Raw genomic sequence first — 17,422 nt, 5'->3', positions numbered from 1 at the left:
CCCACAGCACTGACCCTCCGACAGTGCCCACTCACTCAGTACTGACCCTCCGACAGTGCCCACTCCCTCAGCACTGACCCTCTAACAGTGCGGCACTCCCACAGCACTGACCGTCCGATAGTGTCCACTCACTCAGTACTGACCGTCCGATAGTGCAGCACTCCCTCAGCACAGATCCTCCGACAGTGCCCATTCCCTCAGTACTGACCCTCTGACAGTGTGGCACTCCCTCAGCACTGACCCTCCGACAGTGCGGCACTCCCTCAGCACTGACCCTCCGACAGTGCAGCACTCCCTCAGCACTGACCCTCCGACAGTGTGGCACTCCCTCAGCACTGACCCTCTGACAGTGTGGCACTCCCTCAGCACTGACCCTCCGACAGTGCGGCACTCCCTCAGCACTGACCCTCCGACAGTGCGACACTCCCTCAGCGTTGACCCTCCGACAGTGCCCGCTCCCTCAGCACTGACCCTCCGACAGTGCGGCACTTCCTCAGCACTGACTCTCCAACAGTGCAGCACTCTCTCAGCACTGACCGTCCGAAAGTGCGGCACACCCTCAGCACTGACCCTCCGACAGTGCAGCACTCCCTCAGCACTGACCCTCTGACAGTGCAGCATTCCCTCAGCACTGACCCTCCGACAGTGCAGCATTCCCTCAGCACTAACCCTCTGACAGTGCGGCACACCCTCAGCACTGACCCTCCGACAGTGCAGCACTCCCTCAGCACTGACCCTCTGACAGTGCGGCATTCCCTCATCACTGACCCTCTGACGGTGCAGCACTCCCTCAGCACTGACCCTCCGACAGTGTCCATTCCCTCAGCACTAACCCTCCCACAGTGCAGCACTCCCTCAGCACTGACCCTCCGATAGTGCGGCACTCCCTCAGCACTGACCCTCCGACAGTGCGGCAATGCCTCAGCACTGACCCTCCGACTGTGCAGCGTTCTCTCAGCACTGACCCTCCGACAGTGCGGCACTCCCTAAGCACCGACCCTCCGATAGTGCGGCACTCCCTCAGCACTGACCCTCCGATAGTGCCCACTCCCTCAGCACTGACCCTCCGACAGTGCGACACTCCCTCAGCACTGGCCCTCCGATAGTGCGGCACTCCCTCAGCACTGACCCTCCGATAGTGCCCACTCCCTCAGCACTGACCCTCCGACAGTGTGGCACTCCCTCAGCACTGGCCCTCCGACAGTGCAGTGTTCCCTCAGCACTGATCCTCCAACAGTGCAGCACTCCCTCAACACAGACCCTCCGACAGTGCCTATCCCTCAGTACTGACCCTCTGACAGTGTGGCACTCCCTCAGCACTGACCCTCTGACAGTGCGGCACTCCCTCAGCACTGACCCTCCGACAGTGCGGCACTCCCTCAGCACTGACCCTCCGACAGTGCCCACTCCCTCAGTACTGACCCTCCGACAGTGCGGGACTCCCTCAGTACTGACCCTCCGACAGTGCCCACTCCCTCAGCACTGACCCTCTAACAGTGCGGCACTCCCACAGCACTGACCCTCCGACAGTGCCCACTCACTCAGTACTGACCCTCCGATAGTGCCCACTCCCTCAGCACTGACCCTCTAACAGTGCGGCACTCCCACAGCACTGACCGTCCGATAGTGTCCACTCACTCAGTACTGACCGTCCGATAGTGCGGCACTCCCTCAGCACAGATCCTCCGACAGTGACCATTCCCTCAGCACTGACCCTCTGACAGTGTGGCACTCCCTCAGCACTGACCCTCCGACAGTGCGGCACTCCCTCAGCACTGACCCTCCGACAGTGCAGCACTCCCTCAGCACTGACCCTCCGACAGTGTGGCACTCCCTCAGCACTGACCCTCTGACAGTGTGGCACTCCCTCAGCACTGACCCTCCGACAGTGCGGCACTCCCTCAGCACTGACCCTCCGACAGTGCAGCACTCCCTCAGCACTGACCCTCCGACAGTGCGACACTCCCTCAGCGTTGACCCTCCGACAGTGCCCGCTCCCTCAGCACTGACCCTCCGACAGTGCCGCACTCCTCAGCACTGACCCTCCGACAGTGCGGCACTTCCTCAGCACTAACCCTCTGACAGTGCGGCACACCCTCAGCACTTACCCTCCGACAGTGCAGCACTCCCTCAGCACTGACCCTCCGACAGTGCAGCATTCCCTCAGCACTAACCCTCTGACAGTGCGGCACTCCCTCAGCACTAACCCTCCGACAGTGCGACACTCCCTCAACACTGACCCTACGACAGTGCGGCATTCCCGCAGCACTAACCCTCCGAAAGTGCGGCACTCCCTCAGCACTGACCCTCTGACAGTGCGGCACTCCCTCAGCACTGACCCTCTGACAGTGCGGCACTCCCTCAGCACTGACCCTCCGACAGTGCGGCACACCCTCAGCACTGACCCTCCGACAGTGCAGCACTCCCTCAGCACTGACCCTCTGACAGTGCAGCATTCCCTCAGCACTGACCCTCCGACAGTGCGGCACTCCCTCAGCACTGACCCTCCGACAGTGCGGCACTCCCTCAGCACTGACCCTCTGACAGTGCGGCACTCCCTCAGCACTGACCCTCTGACAATGCGGCACTCCCTCAGCACTGACCCTGCGACAGTGTGGCACTCCCTCAGCACTGACCCTCCGACAGTGCGGCACTCCCTCAGCACTGACCCTCTGACAATGCAGCCCGACCTCAGCACTGACCCTCTGACAGTGCAGCACTCCCTCAGCACTGACCCTCTGACAGTGCAGCACTCCCTCAGCATTAAGCCTTTGATAGTGCGGCACTCCCTCAGCACTGACCCTCCGACCGTGCAGCACTCCCTCAGTACTGCCCCGCTGTGATGAATACTAGGGAGTGAGAATGGCTCTGAGCCACAACTGAAATATCTTGTCGACACACATTTCCAGTTCTTGTGGCAACATGTCTGGATATAACGAACAAGAGCAGGGCTGCGTCTGAATGCTGCATAATGCTTGTCATCTCCTGCTCCTCTCCATTGTGTGCTGTGTTTGAGTCAGGAGGCTGCTGTGTGTGTGTGTGAGTGTGTGTGTGAGTGTATGGGTGTGTGTGTGTGAGTGTGTGTGTGTGTGTCTGTGTGTGTGTGAGTGTGTGTGTGTGTGTCTGTGTGTGTGGGTGTGTGTATGTGAGTGTGTGTGTGTGTGAGTGTGTGTGTGGGTGTGGGTGTGTGTATGTGTGTCAGTGTGTGTGTGTGTATGTGTGTGTGTGCGCGTTTGTGTGTCTCGGTGTTTGTGTGTGTGTGCATGTGTGTGTGGGTGTGTGTGGGTGTATGTTTGTGTGTATGTGTGTGTGTGTGTGGGTGTGTATGTGTGTGTGGGTATGTGTGTGTGTGTGGGGTTGGCTGTGTGTGTGTGTGTATGTGTGAGTGTGTGTGTGTATGTGAGAGTGTGTGTGTGTGTGTATGGGTGTGTGTATGTGTGAGTGTGTGTGTGAGTGTGTGTGTGTGTGGGTGTGTGTATGTGAGTGTGTTTGTGTGTGAGTGTGTGTGTGTGTGAGTGTGTGTGTGTGTGGGTGTGTGTGTGTATGTGTGTCTGTGTGTGTGTGTATGTGTGTGTGTATGTGTGCGTGTGCGCGTTTGTGTGTCTCGATGTTTGTGTGTGTGTGTATGTGTGTGTGTGGGTGTATGTTTGTGTGTATGTGTGTGTGTGTGTGGATGTGTATGCGTGTGTGGGTATGTGTGGGTATGTGTGTGTGTGGGGTTGGGTGTGTGTGTGTATGTGTGTGTGTGGATGTATGTGTGTGTATGTGTGCGTGTATGTGTGTGTGTGTGGGTGTGTATGTGTGTGTGTGGGTGTGTGTATGTGTGTGTGTGGGTGTATGTGTGAGTGTGTCTGTGTCCGTGTGTGTGGGTGTGTGTGCGTGGGCGTGTGTGGGTGTATGTGTGTGTGTGTGGGTGTATGTGTGTGTGTGTGTGTATGTGTGTGTGTACGTGTGTGTGTGTGTGTGCGTGTGTGTGGGCGTATATGTGTGTGTGCATGTGTGTGTGTGGGTATATGTGTGTGTGTGTGTGTATGTGTGTGTGTATGTGTTTGTGTGTGTGTGTGTGTGAGTGTGTGTGTGTGTGTGTGTGGGTGTGGGTGTGTGTATGTGTGTCAGTGTGTGTGTGCGCGTTTGTGTGTCTCGGTGTTTGTGTGTGTGTGTATGTGTGTGTGCATGTGTGTGTGGGTGTGTGTGGGTGTATGTTTGTGTGTATGTGTGTGTGTGTGTGTGTGTGTGTGTGTGTGTGTCTGTGTCCGTGTGTGTGGGCGTGTGTGGGTGTATGTGTGTGTGTGTGTGTATGTGTGTGTGGGTGTGTGTGGGTGTGTGTGTGTCAGTATCCGTCAGCATTACCCTCCCAGAGCTGCTCCCCTGTTGGGCATAATCCCAAGAAACTGCTCCAGATTTTTCTCAACAAAATCTCTGTTATATTGTCAATATTTGATTGATGGAAATACTGGCGTGGTGTTAATTTTTCTGAAGAAGGTTATTGTGAGTCATCATTGTAATTCATGTTTCTAACATTGACCTTTATCACCTTCATGACTCATGCCTTTATCACAGTTAGCAGTGAAATCGGAGTCAATTGTTGATATTTTCTCATAATTCCCAGGTTTCACTACTCCATGGGAATTTCTGCCTTTTCTAAATGAGCCATGCTCTCCCATTTCCCCGGGGAATCTGATTGCAACAGCCTGCAGTTGACCAAGAGAGATTCGCAATCCTGGAATAACGAGGTGGAGTGACCCTGGTCATAGAATCATGGAATGTTACGGTACAGAAGGAGGTCATTTGGCCCATCATGTCTGTACCGGCTCCTGAAATAGCTACCCAGCTCGTCCCACTCTCCAGGCCTATCTCTGTAAATTCATCCCTTTCCAATCTACACCCAGCTCTGCTATGGAACCTGCCTCCCCGACTCTCCCAGACAGCGCATTCCAAATCCAAACAACTCTGTGAGTAAAGACATCTTTCCTCATCTCACTCTGAGCCCACTTGCTGACAGTCTCCAAATTGGGACCCCTAGTTACTGACATGCAAACCATTGGTAACAGAATATCCGTCTTTACCCTGTCAAAGTTGTTCTGAACACCTCAACCAGGTCACCTTTTAATCTTCCCTACCCCCAAAGCAGAATAAGCCCAATTTCTCCAATCTCTCCTCATATCTAAAATCCCTCAGTCCTGGAATCATTCCAGTAAATTTTCTTTACACTCTCTCCGGGGATTTTTCCTAAACAAGGTGCCCAGAACTGAATGCAATACTCCAAACGTGGTCTGAGCAATGATTTATTGAGCTGTAGCATCACTCCTTGGTTTTATACTCGATACCTCTATTCATAAAACCAAGGATCCTGTAACCCTTCTTCACAACTGTTTCAGCTTGCTGGTCCAAATCTACAACATCCACAGCACCACCCTCATCCACTGCCTGTGTCACCTTGTCGCAGACCTCAAATACATTTGTCAGGTATGACAAAGTCATGTTGACTGTCTGTATTCATTTATTTTTCCTCGAAGTATATATTTACCTTTCCCTGTGTTAGGGTCTCTGCCCATTTTAGGTTAGATTACAGTGTGGAAACAGGCCCTTTGGCCCAACAAGTCCACACTGACCCACCAAAGCGCAACCCACCCATATCCCTACATTTACCCCTTACCTAACACTACGGGCAATTTAGCATGGCCAATTCACCTGACCTGCACATCTTTTTGGACTGTGGGAGGAAACCGGAGCACCTGGAGGAAACCCACGCAGACACGGGGAGAATGTGCAAACTCCACACAGTCAGTCGCCTGAGGCGGGAATTGAACCCGGGTCTCTGGCGCTGTGAGGTAGCAGTGCTAACCACTGTGCCACCGTGCCACCCACAGTTTTCCCAATGTTGCTGAAGGGCTGACAGGTCTGTAGTTGCTTGAGTTATCCTTTGTCCTTTTCTTAAACAATGGTGTCATGTTTACAATCCTCCGCTCCCCCAGGAACGATCCTGTTTTCAGACAGGGCTGGAAAACTTCTGTCAATGGCTCCGCAATTTGTTTCCTTACCTCCCTCAGCAATCTGGAATGCATCCTGCCTGGGTCTGCTGATCCTGGAATAACGAGGTGGGGAAACACTCTTCCACAGCAGTCAGGAATAGAGTACTGAGTGCAGGTATGTTGGGTAAAAAGGTAGAGTCAGTTCTGCTAGAACATGTCTTTCATTCACACGGATTGGCCGTAAAGTGATTGGGGAATAGCAAAAACTGTTTCTAAAATGTGAACTTATAAAATGCGTGTGGTTATAATGTGGTTAGATCGCCAACACTTTAAGTGTTATTGTGTTGTGTGGCTTTTGTAGGGTGCGGGGTCACACAGGGATGAAGAAATGACTGTACTTTTGTTTAGACAGAAGTGGGTGCTGCAGATGCTGGAAATTGGAGTCAAGATTAGAGCGGTGCTGGAAAAGCACAGCAGGTTAGGCAGCATCCGAGGAGCAGGAAAATCAACATTTCGGGCAAAACCCTTGTAAATTTTCATAAACTTGTATAAATTTACTGTAGTTTGTGATGGCATTAACCTGAAAGTTCCAGTTTAAATCATGCATTTGCCAGCCTTAGAAAGGTAACTTTCAGCTTCCACAGAAAGAGCAGTTTAATAGAGAAGGTGACAGGCATTTTGTGTTCGGGCAGAAGGGCAGTGAGAGTGGGGATGGGGTGAGGAGAGCATTATTGACATAGTTACAAATATTATACAGGTAGTTCTTGTATAAAGCATGTTCTGGCAGCGCAACGTGGCTCTAACGTTGCTGAAGAATTAGGGAATGGTATTTTCGGGAGACCTTACCCCTGTTTGCAATAGTGCAATTCCTGCAGCGATTGTTTCACACTTGCTTCGTTCTGCCCATTCACCAACATCAGCTACCATCAGAGCATGTGAGAGGTCCGGTCCAATACAGTGAGCAGTTTCAGCTCCAACATTAAACCCGATCCATCTACTCCTGCAACCACAACTGTACCTGAAGCTGGCGATGATGATCACCCTCTGTCCCTACATTAACAATATTTTCTCAATGTAATGTGTTAAAGTTTGTGAGAAGATTTGTAGCTCGGGTGCTCGTTGTTGTGGTTCTGTTCGCCGAGCTGGAAGTTTTTGTTGCAAACGTTTCGTCCCCTGTCTAGGTGACATCCTCAGTGCTTGGGAGCCTCCTGTGAAGCGCTTCTGTGATCTTTCCTTCGGCATTTATAGTGGTCTGTCCCTGCCGCTTCCGGTTGTCAGTTCCAGCTGTCCGCTGCAGTGGTCAGTATATTGGGTCCAGGTCGATGTGCTTATTGATTAAATCAGTGGATGAATGCCTGGACCCAATATACTGGCCACTGCAACGGACAGCTGGAACTGACAACCGGAAGTGGCAGGGACAGACCACTATAAACACCGGAGGAAAGATCACAGAAGCGCATCACAGGAGGCTCCCAAGCACTGAGGATGTCACCTAGACAGGGGACGAAACGTCTGCAACACAAATTCCCAGCTCGGCGAACACAACCACAACAGTAATGTGCTAAATTTACATTTGTTTCATTAATAAATATGATTTTGACCTTCATTCAGGCTGTGCTAGACTGTGTTGGACATTTGGGTGATTTTTGAGCGATTGTGAGTGATATTTTTGCCGGTTTGCCCCATACCCCATTTTTCCCATAGAGCCCATTATTTATTTTAAGCGATTTTCTTTTAAGCGAGGTTTGGCTGGAATGCAACTACAGTGTTATAGAACTACGCTGTGACAACATGAGGCCTACCCTCAGAGGAGTCAGGGACCTGTACGCTGTGACAACATGAGGCCTACCCTCAGAGGAGTCAGGGATGTGTACGCTGTGACAACACAAGGACTACCCTCAGAGGAGTCAGGGACCTGTACGCTGTGACAACACAAGGACTACCCTCAGAGGAGTCAGGGATGTGTACGCTGTGACAACATGAGGACTACCCTCAGAGGAGTCAGGGATGTGTACGCTGTGACAACATGAGGCCTACCCTCAGAGGAGTCAGGGACCTGTACGCTGTGACAACATGAGGCCTACCCTCAGAGGAGTCAGGGACCTGTACGCTGTGACAACACAAGGACTACCCTCAGAGGAGTCAGGGATGTGTACGCTGTGACAACATGAGGACTACCCTCAGAGGAGTCAGGGACGTGTACAGCCCCTTTTTAGCTTGTGATTGTTTACAGTTGAAAGGAGGGTCAGCAGCAAAGCTTTATATTAAACAAGGTGAAGGTTACTTCATTGTAAAACAATTACTGTATTTACTCCAGTAAGAGAGATAAAGTTATTATCTAAAACATACATATATAGCGATTAAAAGGGGGTCATGATGAAGGATGTTTATAAAGGTGAATGTAAGATCAGTGTCCAAGGTCGTTATGGGCTTGGCTTGTTTAAAGGCTTATGTTAATGTTATGAAAGGGTTGAACATTGAAGTCAGATTCTATGATGGCTCTTGTAGTTGAATGCTCAGTGTTTGCATTACAGTTGGAGATGACCGTTGAGAGTATGGTGCTGCAAAGACACAGCAGGTCAGGCAGAATCTGAGGAGCAAGAGAAACTGCAGTACAGTTGGACTCAGCAGGACGTGGCTGAGACAGAGAGGTTACTTGTTCCTTGCTCTGTGGTTACAGTGTTTGCAGGTTGCCTGGTGTTTCAGCAGCAGGATTTCCATGTGCTGCCTTTGGTTGACGACGGTGTCTCTGATGGTGTCTCTTGGAGTTCTTTGTGGGGCTATGGGGGTGGGGAGGGATGTGATCTGGTGTCTGGTCACAATCTGTCTCAGTATGAACAGGCTGCTATCCCAATACTTCCATATGAAGCATGAGATTGGTCTAGACCTGGAGTGTAAGTCAAATCAATTCATGTCGTTGAGATAATTAACTTTTCAAACTGTATCTTGAACATCTCTAATTCTCACGTCACAATGGGTTAGGAAGAGCTAATCCCATCTGAAGGTGAACCACTGTCAAGGGGGTTTCTATTTCTCCTTCGTGTTTTTTCCTGAGATAATTATAGATTCAACCAAATACGAGCTGAATCCTCAAGTATAGTCATGTGATTTCTGGAAGCCATTTCTGTAAGTTGGTTTGTTCACTTTGAAGACAAATTGTCTTTCTTGACAAAATATTGAATATTGTAATTACACAGTCATGGAATGACAGTGGCAAAAGTGATATCAGGAAATCTTCACCAGTTGAACGGTTAGGATCAGGACCACTCTGTCTGTCAGCCTGCTGGATGGAGGTTTAACTGAGATTTTCAGAAGAGAATGAGATTAATATCTGGAAAGAAGCAAGATACAAAGTGTTGGGAAGAAGGTGCTGGGTGTGATCCTCATTTGGAGAGGCAGTGTAGATATGATGGGCTGAGTGGCCACCTTCTGTGCTGTGAGACTTAAGAACAAGCAATTGCAGAATAAATCTAATTCAACAGCATTTATTACCAAACTATTAAACATCACGTACAAATCATTGACAGTGACTGCAAAGTGCAAAAGGAAACATGGTCGGGGTGGGGGGAGGGAAACTGCTTTGTGAATCACCAGGGATCTCCGGGAATCCTCTGAGGGGTACAAATGGCCAGTTGAATCCAGGTATAGCAAGAGATTGCCTGAATATCCAATCACTGTAATTTCTCCAGTGGATTACTCCTTGTTTAGTGAACATGACTGGATCCTGACTGGTACATTCCTGGGATCCACATTGGATAAGATCCAAGGGTTGAAATGAAATCTCATAATTGCAGCCTGAGTGAGTTACTCAGTACAGCACACGGCACAGATTCGTTGACCCAAACGGAGCTCTGTACAGTTTGATTGTAAAATTCATATTGAGGAGAAAAATCCAAAGTTCAAATGTGCTGTCTGGCTAGGGGTACAGTCATTAGCTGTGGTCACTAGGCTGGAAAGAAAATGGAACTAGAGTATAGTAATGGAGCAGGTCACTGATTCCTGTTTGATAGAGAGAGAGAACAAGCCAGGGAGAGAGACTGGGGTGGGGGTGAGAGAAAGGGCAGAAGTGTAGAATATGGGGATAGAGAGCAGAAGAGATAGAGTTGGGGGGGGGGGGGAAGAAAGAGGAGATGGAGAGTTTGCAGCAAGGATTGGACAGAGAGGATGGTGTTACTGAGATGTTTAAATGAATCAAACAGTTGATAGCGTCGACAGAGAGAATCTGTGGTGGGTTTGGTACAGGGAGTCAGGGGACCAGAACAAAATTATATTCCCTCAAATTTAAAACCAGGCTGAGCAGGGCTGTGGTCAGAAAGCAATTCTCCACACAACGGGGAGTTGAAAACTGGAATTCCCAAAGATTTGTGGACATCAGTTGGAGATTTTCAGGATTCTTGTTGGAAAAGGGCAGCAAGGGATTTGGAGCGAAACTGGTGGTGATGTTGAGGTGATCTGATTTGATTTTGATTTTGATTAGATTTATTATTGTCACATGTACCGAGACACAGTGGAAAGTATCATTTTACATGATATCCAGACAAATTATACCTTCCATCAGGTTAATAGAACAGAATGCAGAATATGATGTTACAGCTACACAGAGAAAAATCAACTCTAATACTTGAGAGGTCCATTCATTAATCTGATAACTCGGGGAAGAAGCTGTTCTTAAATCTGTTGGTGTGTATTTTCAAACTTTTGTATCTTCTGCCTGATGGAAGAGGGTGGAAGGGAGTATAACCAGGCTGGGAGGGTCACAGGGCAAGCTCAAGGACATTTTTAAAAAATCTGTCAGTTGGTTGTGAGGGTCACTGGCTGGGTCAGTGTTTATTGTCCATCTTTAGAGTGTGCCCCTATGGCTTCCTCCCTCGTCCAATATTTAATTGATGATTGACTTCTGCTGATTGTAAAAGTATGGAGGAGTTAAGGCCAAAGATTTTGTATGCAGACTCTAGATCAATGATGGCAATAACACTGGTTATCAGTGATTCATAGAATGGCACAGGACAGAAAGTGACCATTTAGTCACCCGAATCTGCTCCGGCCCTTTCAAAGAGCAATCCAGTTAATTACAGTTTTCCACCAATTGGCCAAATACTGAGAATGGGGTCAGAGGTGTTGCTAGAATTGCATCATTATTGATTATTAGGAAATGGTTATCTGTTTATTCATTCCTTTTTCAGAAAGTGACATGGTCAGTGATGAGAATCGCTGGAACAAACAATCTCACTTCTTTTCCTGCTCTCAGTCCGTTGCTAATATTCAATGGTGACTGTTTTGGTCCTCAGATACTCGTTCAGAGCTTCTTGTCCTGTGAAATAAGAGAGGGATAGTAACAGTCAGCAGGAAGTGATGCTACCTCATCCCAATTCCTTCTGCCATCAACCGAGGAACACAAGGGAGGCCATTCTGGCCCTCAATCACATTACTGACCCTGGCTATTAAATTACAGCAGGGTTGACCTGTCGGTTAATGCCTTGGTTCCAGAATGACAAGGACACATGAGAAATTAACCCTCACTAAGTACTCTCCAGTGCCCCACAGGATCACAACCAGGGAGCACGTCAGTTATATGGGGGTGGGGGTAGAGGGGTGCTGTAAGGTGGAAAGGGGGGACAGCCAGGATCCACTCCCAAACTCATGACCACTTCCATCTAGAAGGACAAGGGCAGCAGGTACATGGGAACACCATCCCACTGCAAGTTCCCCTCCAAGCCCCGCATATCCTGACTTGGAAATATATCATCGTTCCTTTAGTGTCCCTGGGTCAAAATCCTGGAATTCCCTCCCTAAGGGCATTGTGGGTCTACCCACAGCATGTGGACTGCAGCGGGTCAAGAAGGCAGCTCACCCCCCCCTTCTCAAGGGGGCAACTAGGGATGGGCAATAAATACTGGGCCCAGCCAGTGACACCTCCATCCCATAATATTTTTCATTATTCATTCACAGGATGTGGGTATCACTGACTAGGTCAGTATTTATTACCCATCCCTAATTGTTCAGAGAGTTGTTAAGAGTCAACCACATTGCTGTGGGGTCTGGAGTCTCATGTAGGATAGACCAGGTAAGGATAGCAGCTACCTTCCCTGTAGGACATTAGTGATCCAGATGGGTTTTTCTGACAATTGACTTATAGTCATCATTAGACCCTGAATTCCAGAAATATATTGAATGCAAATTCCACCATTGTGGTGGGATTTCAACCTGGCTCCCCAGAACATCATCTGGATCTCGGGATTAACAGTTTAGTGATAATACTATTCGGTCATCACCTCCCTCTGTAAACAAACATTCCAATAAAGTAAGCTTTCATTTTAGGCAGTCAAAGCAAAGCAGCGACCCCACTTTGTGGTCTGCTGCAGGATTCTGTAGAATGCAGTGTGACACGATCCCCTCATATAGTTGCCGGGTATGGTATGTGTTCATATAGCTGCCAGGTATAGTATGTGATCATATAGCTGCCGGGTATAGTATGTGTTCATATAGCGGCCAGGTGTAGTATGTGCTCATATAGCTGCCTGGTGTAGTATGTGTTCATATAGCTGCCTGGTGTAGTATGTGATCATATAGCTGCCGGGTGTAGTATGTGCTCATATAGCTGCCTGGTGTAGTATGTGTTCATATAGCTGCCGGGTGTAGTATGTGTTCATATAGCTGCCGGGTGTAGTATGTGCTCATATAGCTGCCTGGTGTAGTATGTGTTCATATAGCTGCCGGGTGTAGTATGTGTTCATATAGCTGCCGGGTGTAGTATGTGCTCATATAGCTGCCTGGTGTAGTATGTGTTCATATAGCTGCCGGGTGTAGTATGTGTTCATATAGCTGCCGGGTGTAGTATGTGTTCATATAGCTGCCGGGTGTAGTATGTGCTCATATAGCTGCCTGGTGTAGTATGTGTTCATATAGCTGCTGGGTGTAGTATGTGTTCATATAGCTGCCGGGTGTAGTATGTGTTCATATAGCTGCCGGGTGTAGTATGTGTTCATATAGCTACCTGGTGTAGTATGTGTTCATATAGCTACCTGGTGTAGTATGTGTTCATATAGCTGCTGGGTGTAGCAGTGACAGTTAGTGGGACAGTGCGGTGTCAGTTAGTGGGACAGTGCAGTGACAGTTAATGGGACAGTGCGGTGACAGTTAGTGGGACAGTGCGGTGACAGTTAGTGGGACAGTGCAGTGACAGTTAGTGGGACAGTGCGGTGACAGTTAGTGGGACAGTGCAGTGACAGTTAGTGGGACAGTGCGGTGACAGTTAGTGGGACAGTGCGGTGACAGTTAGTGGGACAGTGCGGTGGCAGTTAGTGGGACAGTGCGGTGACAGTTAGTGGGACAGTGCGGTGGCAGTTAGTGGGACAGTGCGGTGTCAGTTAGTGGGACAGTGCGGTGACAGTTAGTGGGACAGTGCGGTGACAGTTAGTGGGACAGTGCGGTGACAGTTAGTGGGACAGTGCAGTGACAGTTAGTGGGACAGTGCGGTGACAGTTAGTGGGACAGTGCGGTGGCAGTTAGTGGGACAGTGCGGTGGCAGTTAGTGGGACAGTGCGGTGGCAGTTAGTGGGACAGTGCAGTGACAGTTAGTGGGACAGTGCGGTGGCAGTTAGTGGGACAGTGCAGTGACAGTTAGTGGGACAGTGCTGTGGCAGTTAGTGGGACAGTGCGGTGGCAGTTAGTGGGACAGTGCAGTGACAGTTAGTGGGACAGTGCGGTGTCAGTTAGTGGGACAGTGCGGTGACAGTTAGTGGGACAGTGCGGTGACAGTTAGTGGGACAGTGCAGTGACAGTTAGTGGGACAGTGCGGTGACAGTTAGTGGGACAGTGCGGTGACAGTTAGTGGGACAGTGCGGTGACAGTTAGTGGGACAGTGCAGTGACAGTTAGTGGGACAGTGCGGTGACAGTTAGTGGGACAGTGCAGTGACAGTTAGTGGGACAGTGTGGTGGCAGTTAGTGGGACAGTACTGTGACAGTTAGTGGGACAGTGTGGTGGCAGTTAGTGGGACAGTACTGTGACAGTTAGTGGGACAGTGCGGTGACAGTTAATGGGACAGTGTGGTGACAGTTAGTGGGACAGTGCGGTGGCACTTAGTGGGACAGTGCGGTGGCAGTTAGTGGGACAGTACTGTGACAGTTAGTGGGACAGTGTGGTGGCAGTTAGTGGGACAGTACTGTGACAGTTAGTGGGACAGTGTGGTGGCAGTTAGTGGGACAGTGTGGTGGCAGTTAGTGGGACAGTGCGGTGACAGTTAGTGGGACAGTACTGTGACAGTTAGTGGGACAGTGCGGTGGCACTTAGTGGGACAGTGCGGTGACAGTTAGTGGGACAGTGTGGTGACAGTTAGTGGGACAGTGCAGTGGCAGTTAGTGGGACAGTGCTGTGGCAGTTAGTGGGACAGTGCTGTGACAGTTAGTGGGACAGTGTGGTGGCAGTTAGTGGGACAGTACTGTGACAGTTAGTGGGACAGTGTGGTGGCAGTTAGTGGGACAGTACTGTGACAGTTAGTGGGACAGTGTGGTGGCAGTTAGTGGGACAGTACTGTGACAGTTAGTGGGACAGTGCGGTGACAGTTAGTGGGACAGTACTGTGACAGTTAGTGGGACAGTGCAGTGACAGTTAGTGGGACAGTGCAGTGACAGTTAGTGGGACAGTACTGTGACAGTTAGTGGGACAGTACTGTGACAGTTAGTGGGACAGTGCGGTGACAGTTAGTGGGACAGTACTGTGACAGTTAGTGGGACAGTGCAGTGACAGCTAGTGGGACAGTGCGGTGGCAGTTAATGGGACAATGCGGTGACAGTTAGTGGGACAGTGCGGTGACAGTTAGTGGGACAGTACTGTGACAGTTAGTGGGACAGTGCAGTGACAGTTAGTGGGACAGTGCGGTGGCAGTTAATGGGACAATGCGGTGACAGTTAGTGGGACAGTGCGGTGACAGTTAGTGGGACAGTGCGGTGGCAGTTAGTGGGACAGTACTGTGACAGTTAGTGGGTCAGTGCGGTGACAGTTAGTGGGACAGTGCGGTGGCAGTTAGTGGGACAGTACTGTGGCAGTTAGTGGGACAGTGCGGTGACAGTTAGTGGGACAGTGCTGTGGCAGTTAGTGGGACAGTGCGGTGACAGTTAGTGGGACAGTGCGGTGACAGTTAGTGGGACAGTGCGGTGGCAATTAGTGGGACAGTGCGGTGACAGTTAATGGGACAGTACTGTGACAGTTAGTGGGACAGTGCGGTGATAGTTAGTGGGACAGTGCGGTGGCAGTTAGTGGGACAGTACTGTGACAGTTAGTGGGACAGTGTGGTGGCAATTAGTGGGACAGTACTGTGACAGTTAGTGGGACAGTGTGGTGGCAATTGGTGGCACAGTGCGGTGACAGTTAGTGGGACAGTGCGGAGACAGTTAGTGGGACAGTGCGGTGACAGTTAGTGGGACAGTGCTGTGACAGTTAAGGGGACAGTTTGGTGGCAATTAGTGGGACAGTACTGTGACAGTTAGTGGGACAGTGTGGTGGCAATTAGTGGGACAGTGCGGTGACAGTTAGTGGGACAGTGCGGTGACAGTTAGTGGGACAGTACTGTGACAGTTAGTGGGACAGTGCGGTGACAGTTAGTGGGACAGTGCTGTGACAGTTAGTGGGACAGTGCGGTGTCAGTTAGTGGGACAGTGCTGTGACAGTTAGTGGGACAGTGCTGTGACAGTTAGTGGGACAGTGCGGTGGCAGTTAGTGGGACAGTGCGGTGGCAGTTAGTGGGACAGTGCAGTGACAGTTAGTGGGACAGTGCAGTGACAGTTAGTGGGACAGTGCGGTGGCAGTTAGTGGGACAGTGCGGTGGCAGTTAATGGGACAGTGCGGTGACAGTTAGTGGGACAGTACTGTGACAGTTAGTGGGACAGTGCAGTGACAGTTAGTGGGACAGTGCGGTGGCAGTTAGTGGGACAGTGCGGTGACAGTTAGTGGGACAGTGCTGTGACAGTTAGTGGGACAGTGCGGTGACAGTTAGTGGGACAGTGCAGTGACAGTTAGTGGGACAGTGCGGTGGCAGTTAGTGGGACAGTGCGGTGACAGTTAGTGGGACAGTGCGGTGACAGTTAGTGGGACAGTGCGGTGACAGTTAGTGGGACAGTGCTGTGACAGTTAGTGGGACAGTGCGGTGACAGTTAGTGGGACAGTACTGTGACAGTTAGTGGGACAGTGCGGTGACAGTTAGTGGGACAGTGCTGTGACAGTTAGTGGGACAGTGCGGTGACAGTTAGTGGGATAGTGCGGTGGCAGTTAGTGGGACAGTGCTGTGACAGTTAGTGGGACAGTGCTGTGACAGTTAGTGGGACAGTGCGGTGGCAGTTAGTGGGATAGTGCGGTGACAGTTAGTGGGACAGTGCGGAGACAGTTAGTGGGACAGTGCGGTGGCAGTTAGTGGGACAGTACTGTGACAGTTAGTGGGACAGTGCGGTGGCAGTTAGTGGGACAGTGCGGTGGCAGTTAGTGGGACAGTGCAGTGGCAGTTAGTGGGACAGTGCTGTGGCAGTTAGTGGGACAGTGTGGTGGCAGTTAGTGGGACAGTGCTGTGACAGTTAGTGGGACAGTGTGGTGGCAGTTAGTGGGACAGTGCAGTGGCAGTTAGTGGGACAGTGCTGTGGCAGTTAGTGGGACAGTGTGGTGGCAGTTAGTGGGACAGTGCGGTGACAGTTAGTGGGACAGTGTGGTGGCAGTTAGTGGGACAGTGCGGTGGCAGTTAGTGGGACAGTGCGGTGGCAGTTAGTGGGATAGTGCGGTGGCGGTTAGTGGGACAGTGCGGAGACAGTTAGTGGGACAGTGCTGTGGCAGTTAGTGGGACAGTGCGGTGGCAGTTAGTGGGACAGTACTGTGACAGTTAGTGGGACAGTGCGGTGGCAGTTAGTGGGACAGTGCGGTGGCAGTTAGTGGGACAGTGCAGTGGCAGTTAGTGGGACAGTGCTGTGGCAGTTAGTGGGACAGTGCTGTGGCAGTTAGTGGGACAGTGTGGTGGCAGTTAGTGGGACAGTGCTGTGACAGTTAGTGGGACAGTGTGGTGGCAGTTAGTGGGACAGTGCAGTGGCAGTTAGTGGGACAGTGCTGTGGCAGTTAGTGGGACAGTGCTGTGGCAGTTAGTGGGACAGTGTGGTGGCAGTTAGTGGGACAGTGCTGTGACAGTTAGTGGGATAGTGTGGTGGCAGTTAGTGGGACAGTACTGTGACAGTTAGTGGGACAGTGTGGTGGCAGTTAGTGGGACAGTGCAGTGGCAGTTAGTGGGACAGTGCTGTGACAGTTAGTGGGACAGTGTGGTGGCAGTTAGTGGGACAGTACTGTGACAGTTAGTGGGACAGTGCGGTGGCAGTTAGTGGGACAGTGCGGTGGCAGTTAGTGGGACAGTGCAGTGGCAGTTAGTGGGACAGTGCTGTGGCAGTTAGTGGGACAGTGTGGTGGCAGTTAGTGGGACAG

At 50.7% G+C, this 17,422-nt stretch overlaps 1 protein-coding gene across 2 annotated transcripts in view; it reads right to left on the bottom strand.

The window, feature by feature from the left end:
- Window positions 1-9,441: 9,441 nt before the first annotated feature.
- LOC122559232 (cytosolic 10-formyltetrahydrofolate dehydrogenase-like) overlaps window positions 9,442-17,422 on the bottom strand; it is a 291,390-nt gene continuing 283,409 nt past the window's right edge. For both annotated transcript variants that reach the window (XM_087994041.1, XM_087994042.1), the window contains one exon: window positions 9,442-11,283. In XM_087994041.1, the coding sequence (XP_087850167.1) occupies window positions 11,228-11,283 (56 nt within the window). In that variant the 3' untranslated portion in view covers window positions 9,442-11,227. The remainder of the gene's footprint in view (window positions 11,284-17,422) is intronic.

This window comes from Chiloscyllium plagiosum, unplaced genomic scaffold, assembly GCF_037043375.1.
Source record: "Chiloscyllium plagiosum isolate Xiang-an unplaced genomic scaffold, Cpla_swu_hap1 HiC_scaffold_14, whole genome shotgun sequence".
NCBI lineage: Eukaryota > Metazoa > Chordata > Chondrichthyes > Orectolobiformes > Hemiscylliidae > Chiloscyllium > Chiloscyllium plagiosum.
Note: the sequence above shows the minus strand (reverse complement) of the source record. Positions and strands in the feature narration are given on the sequence as shown.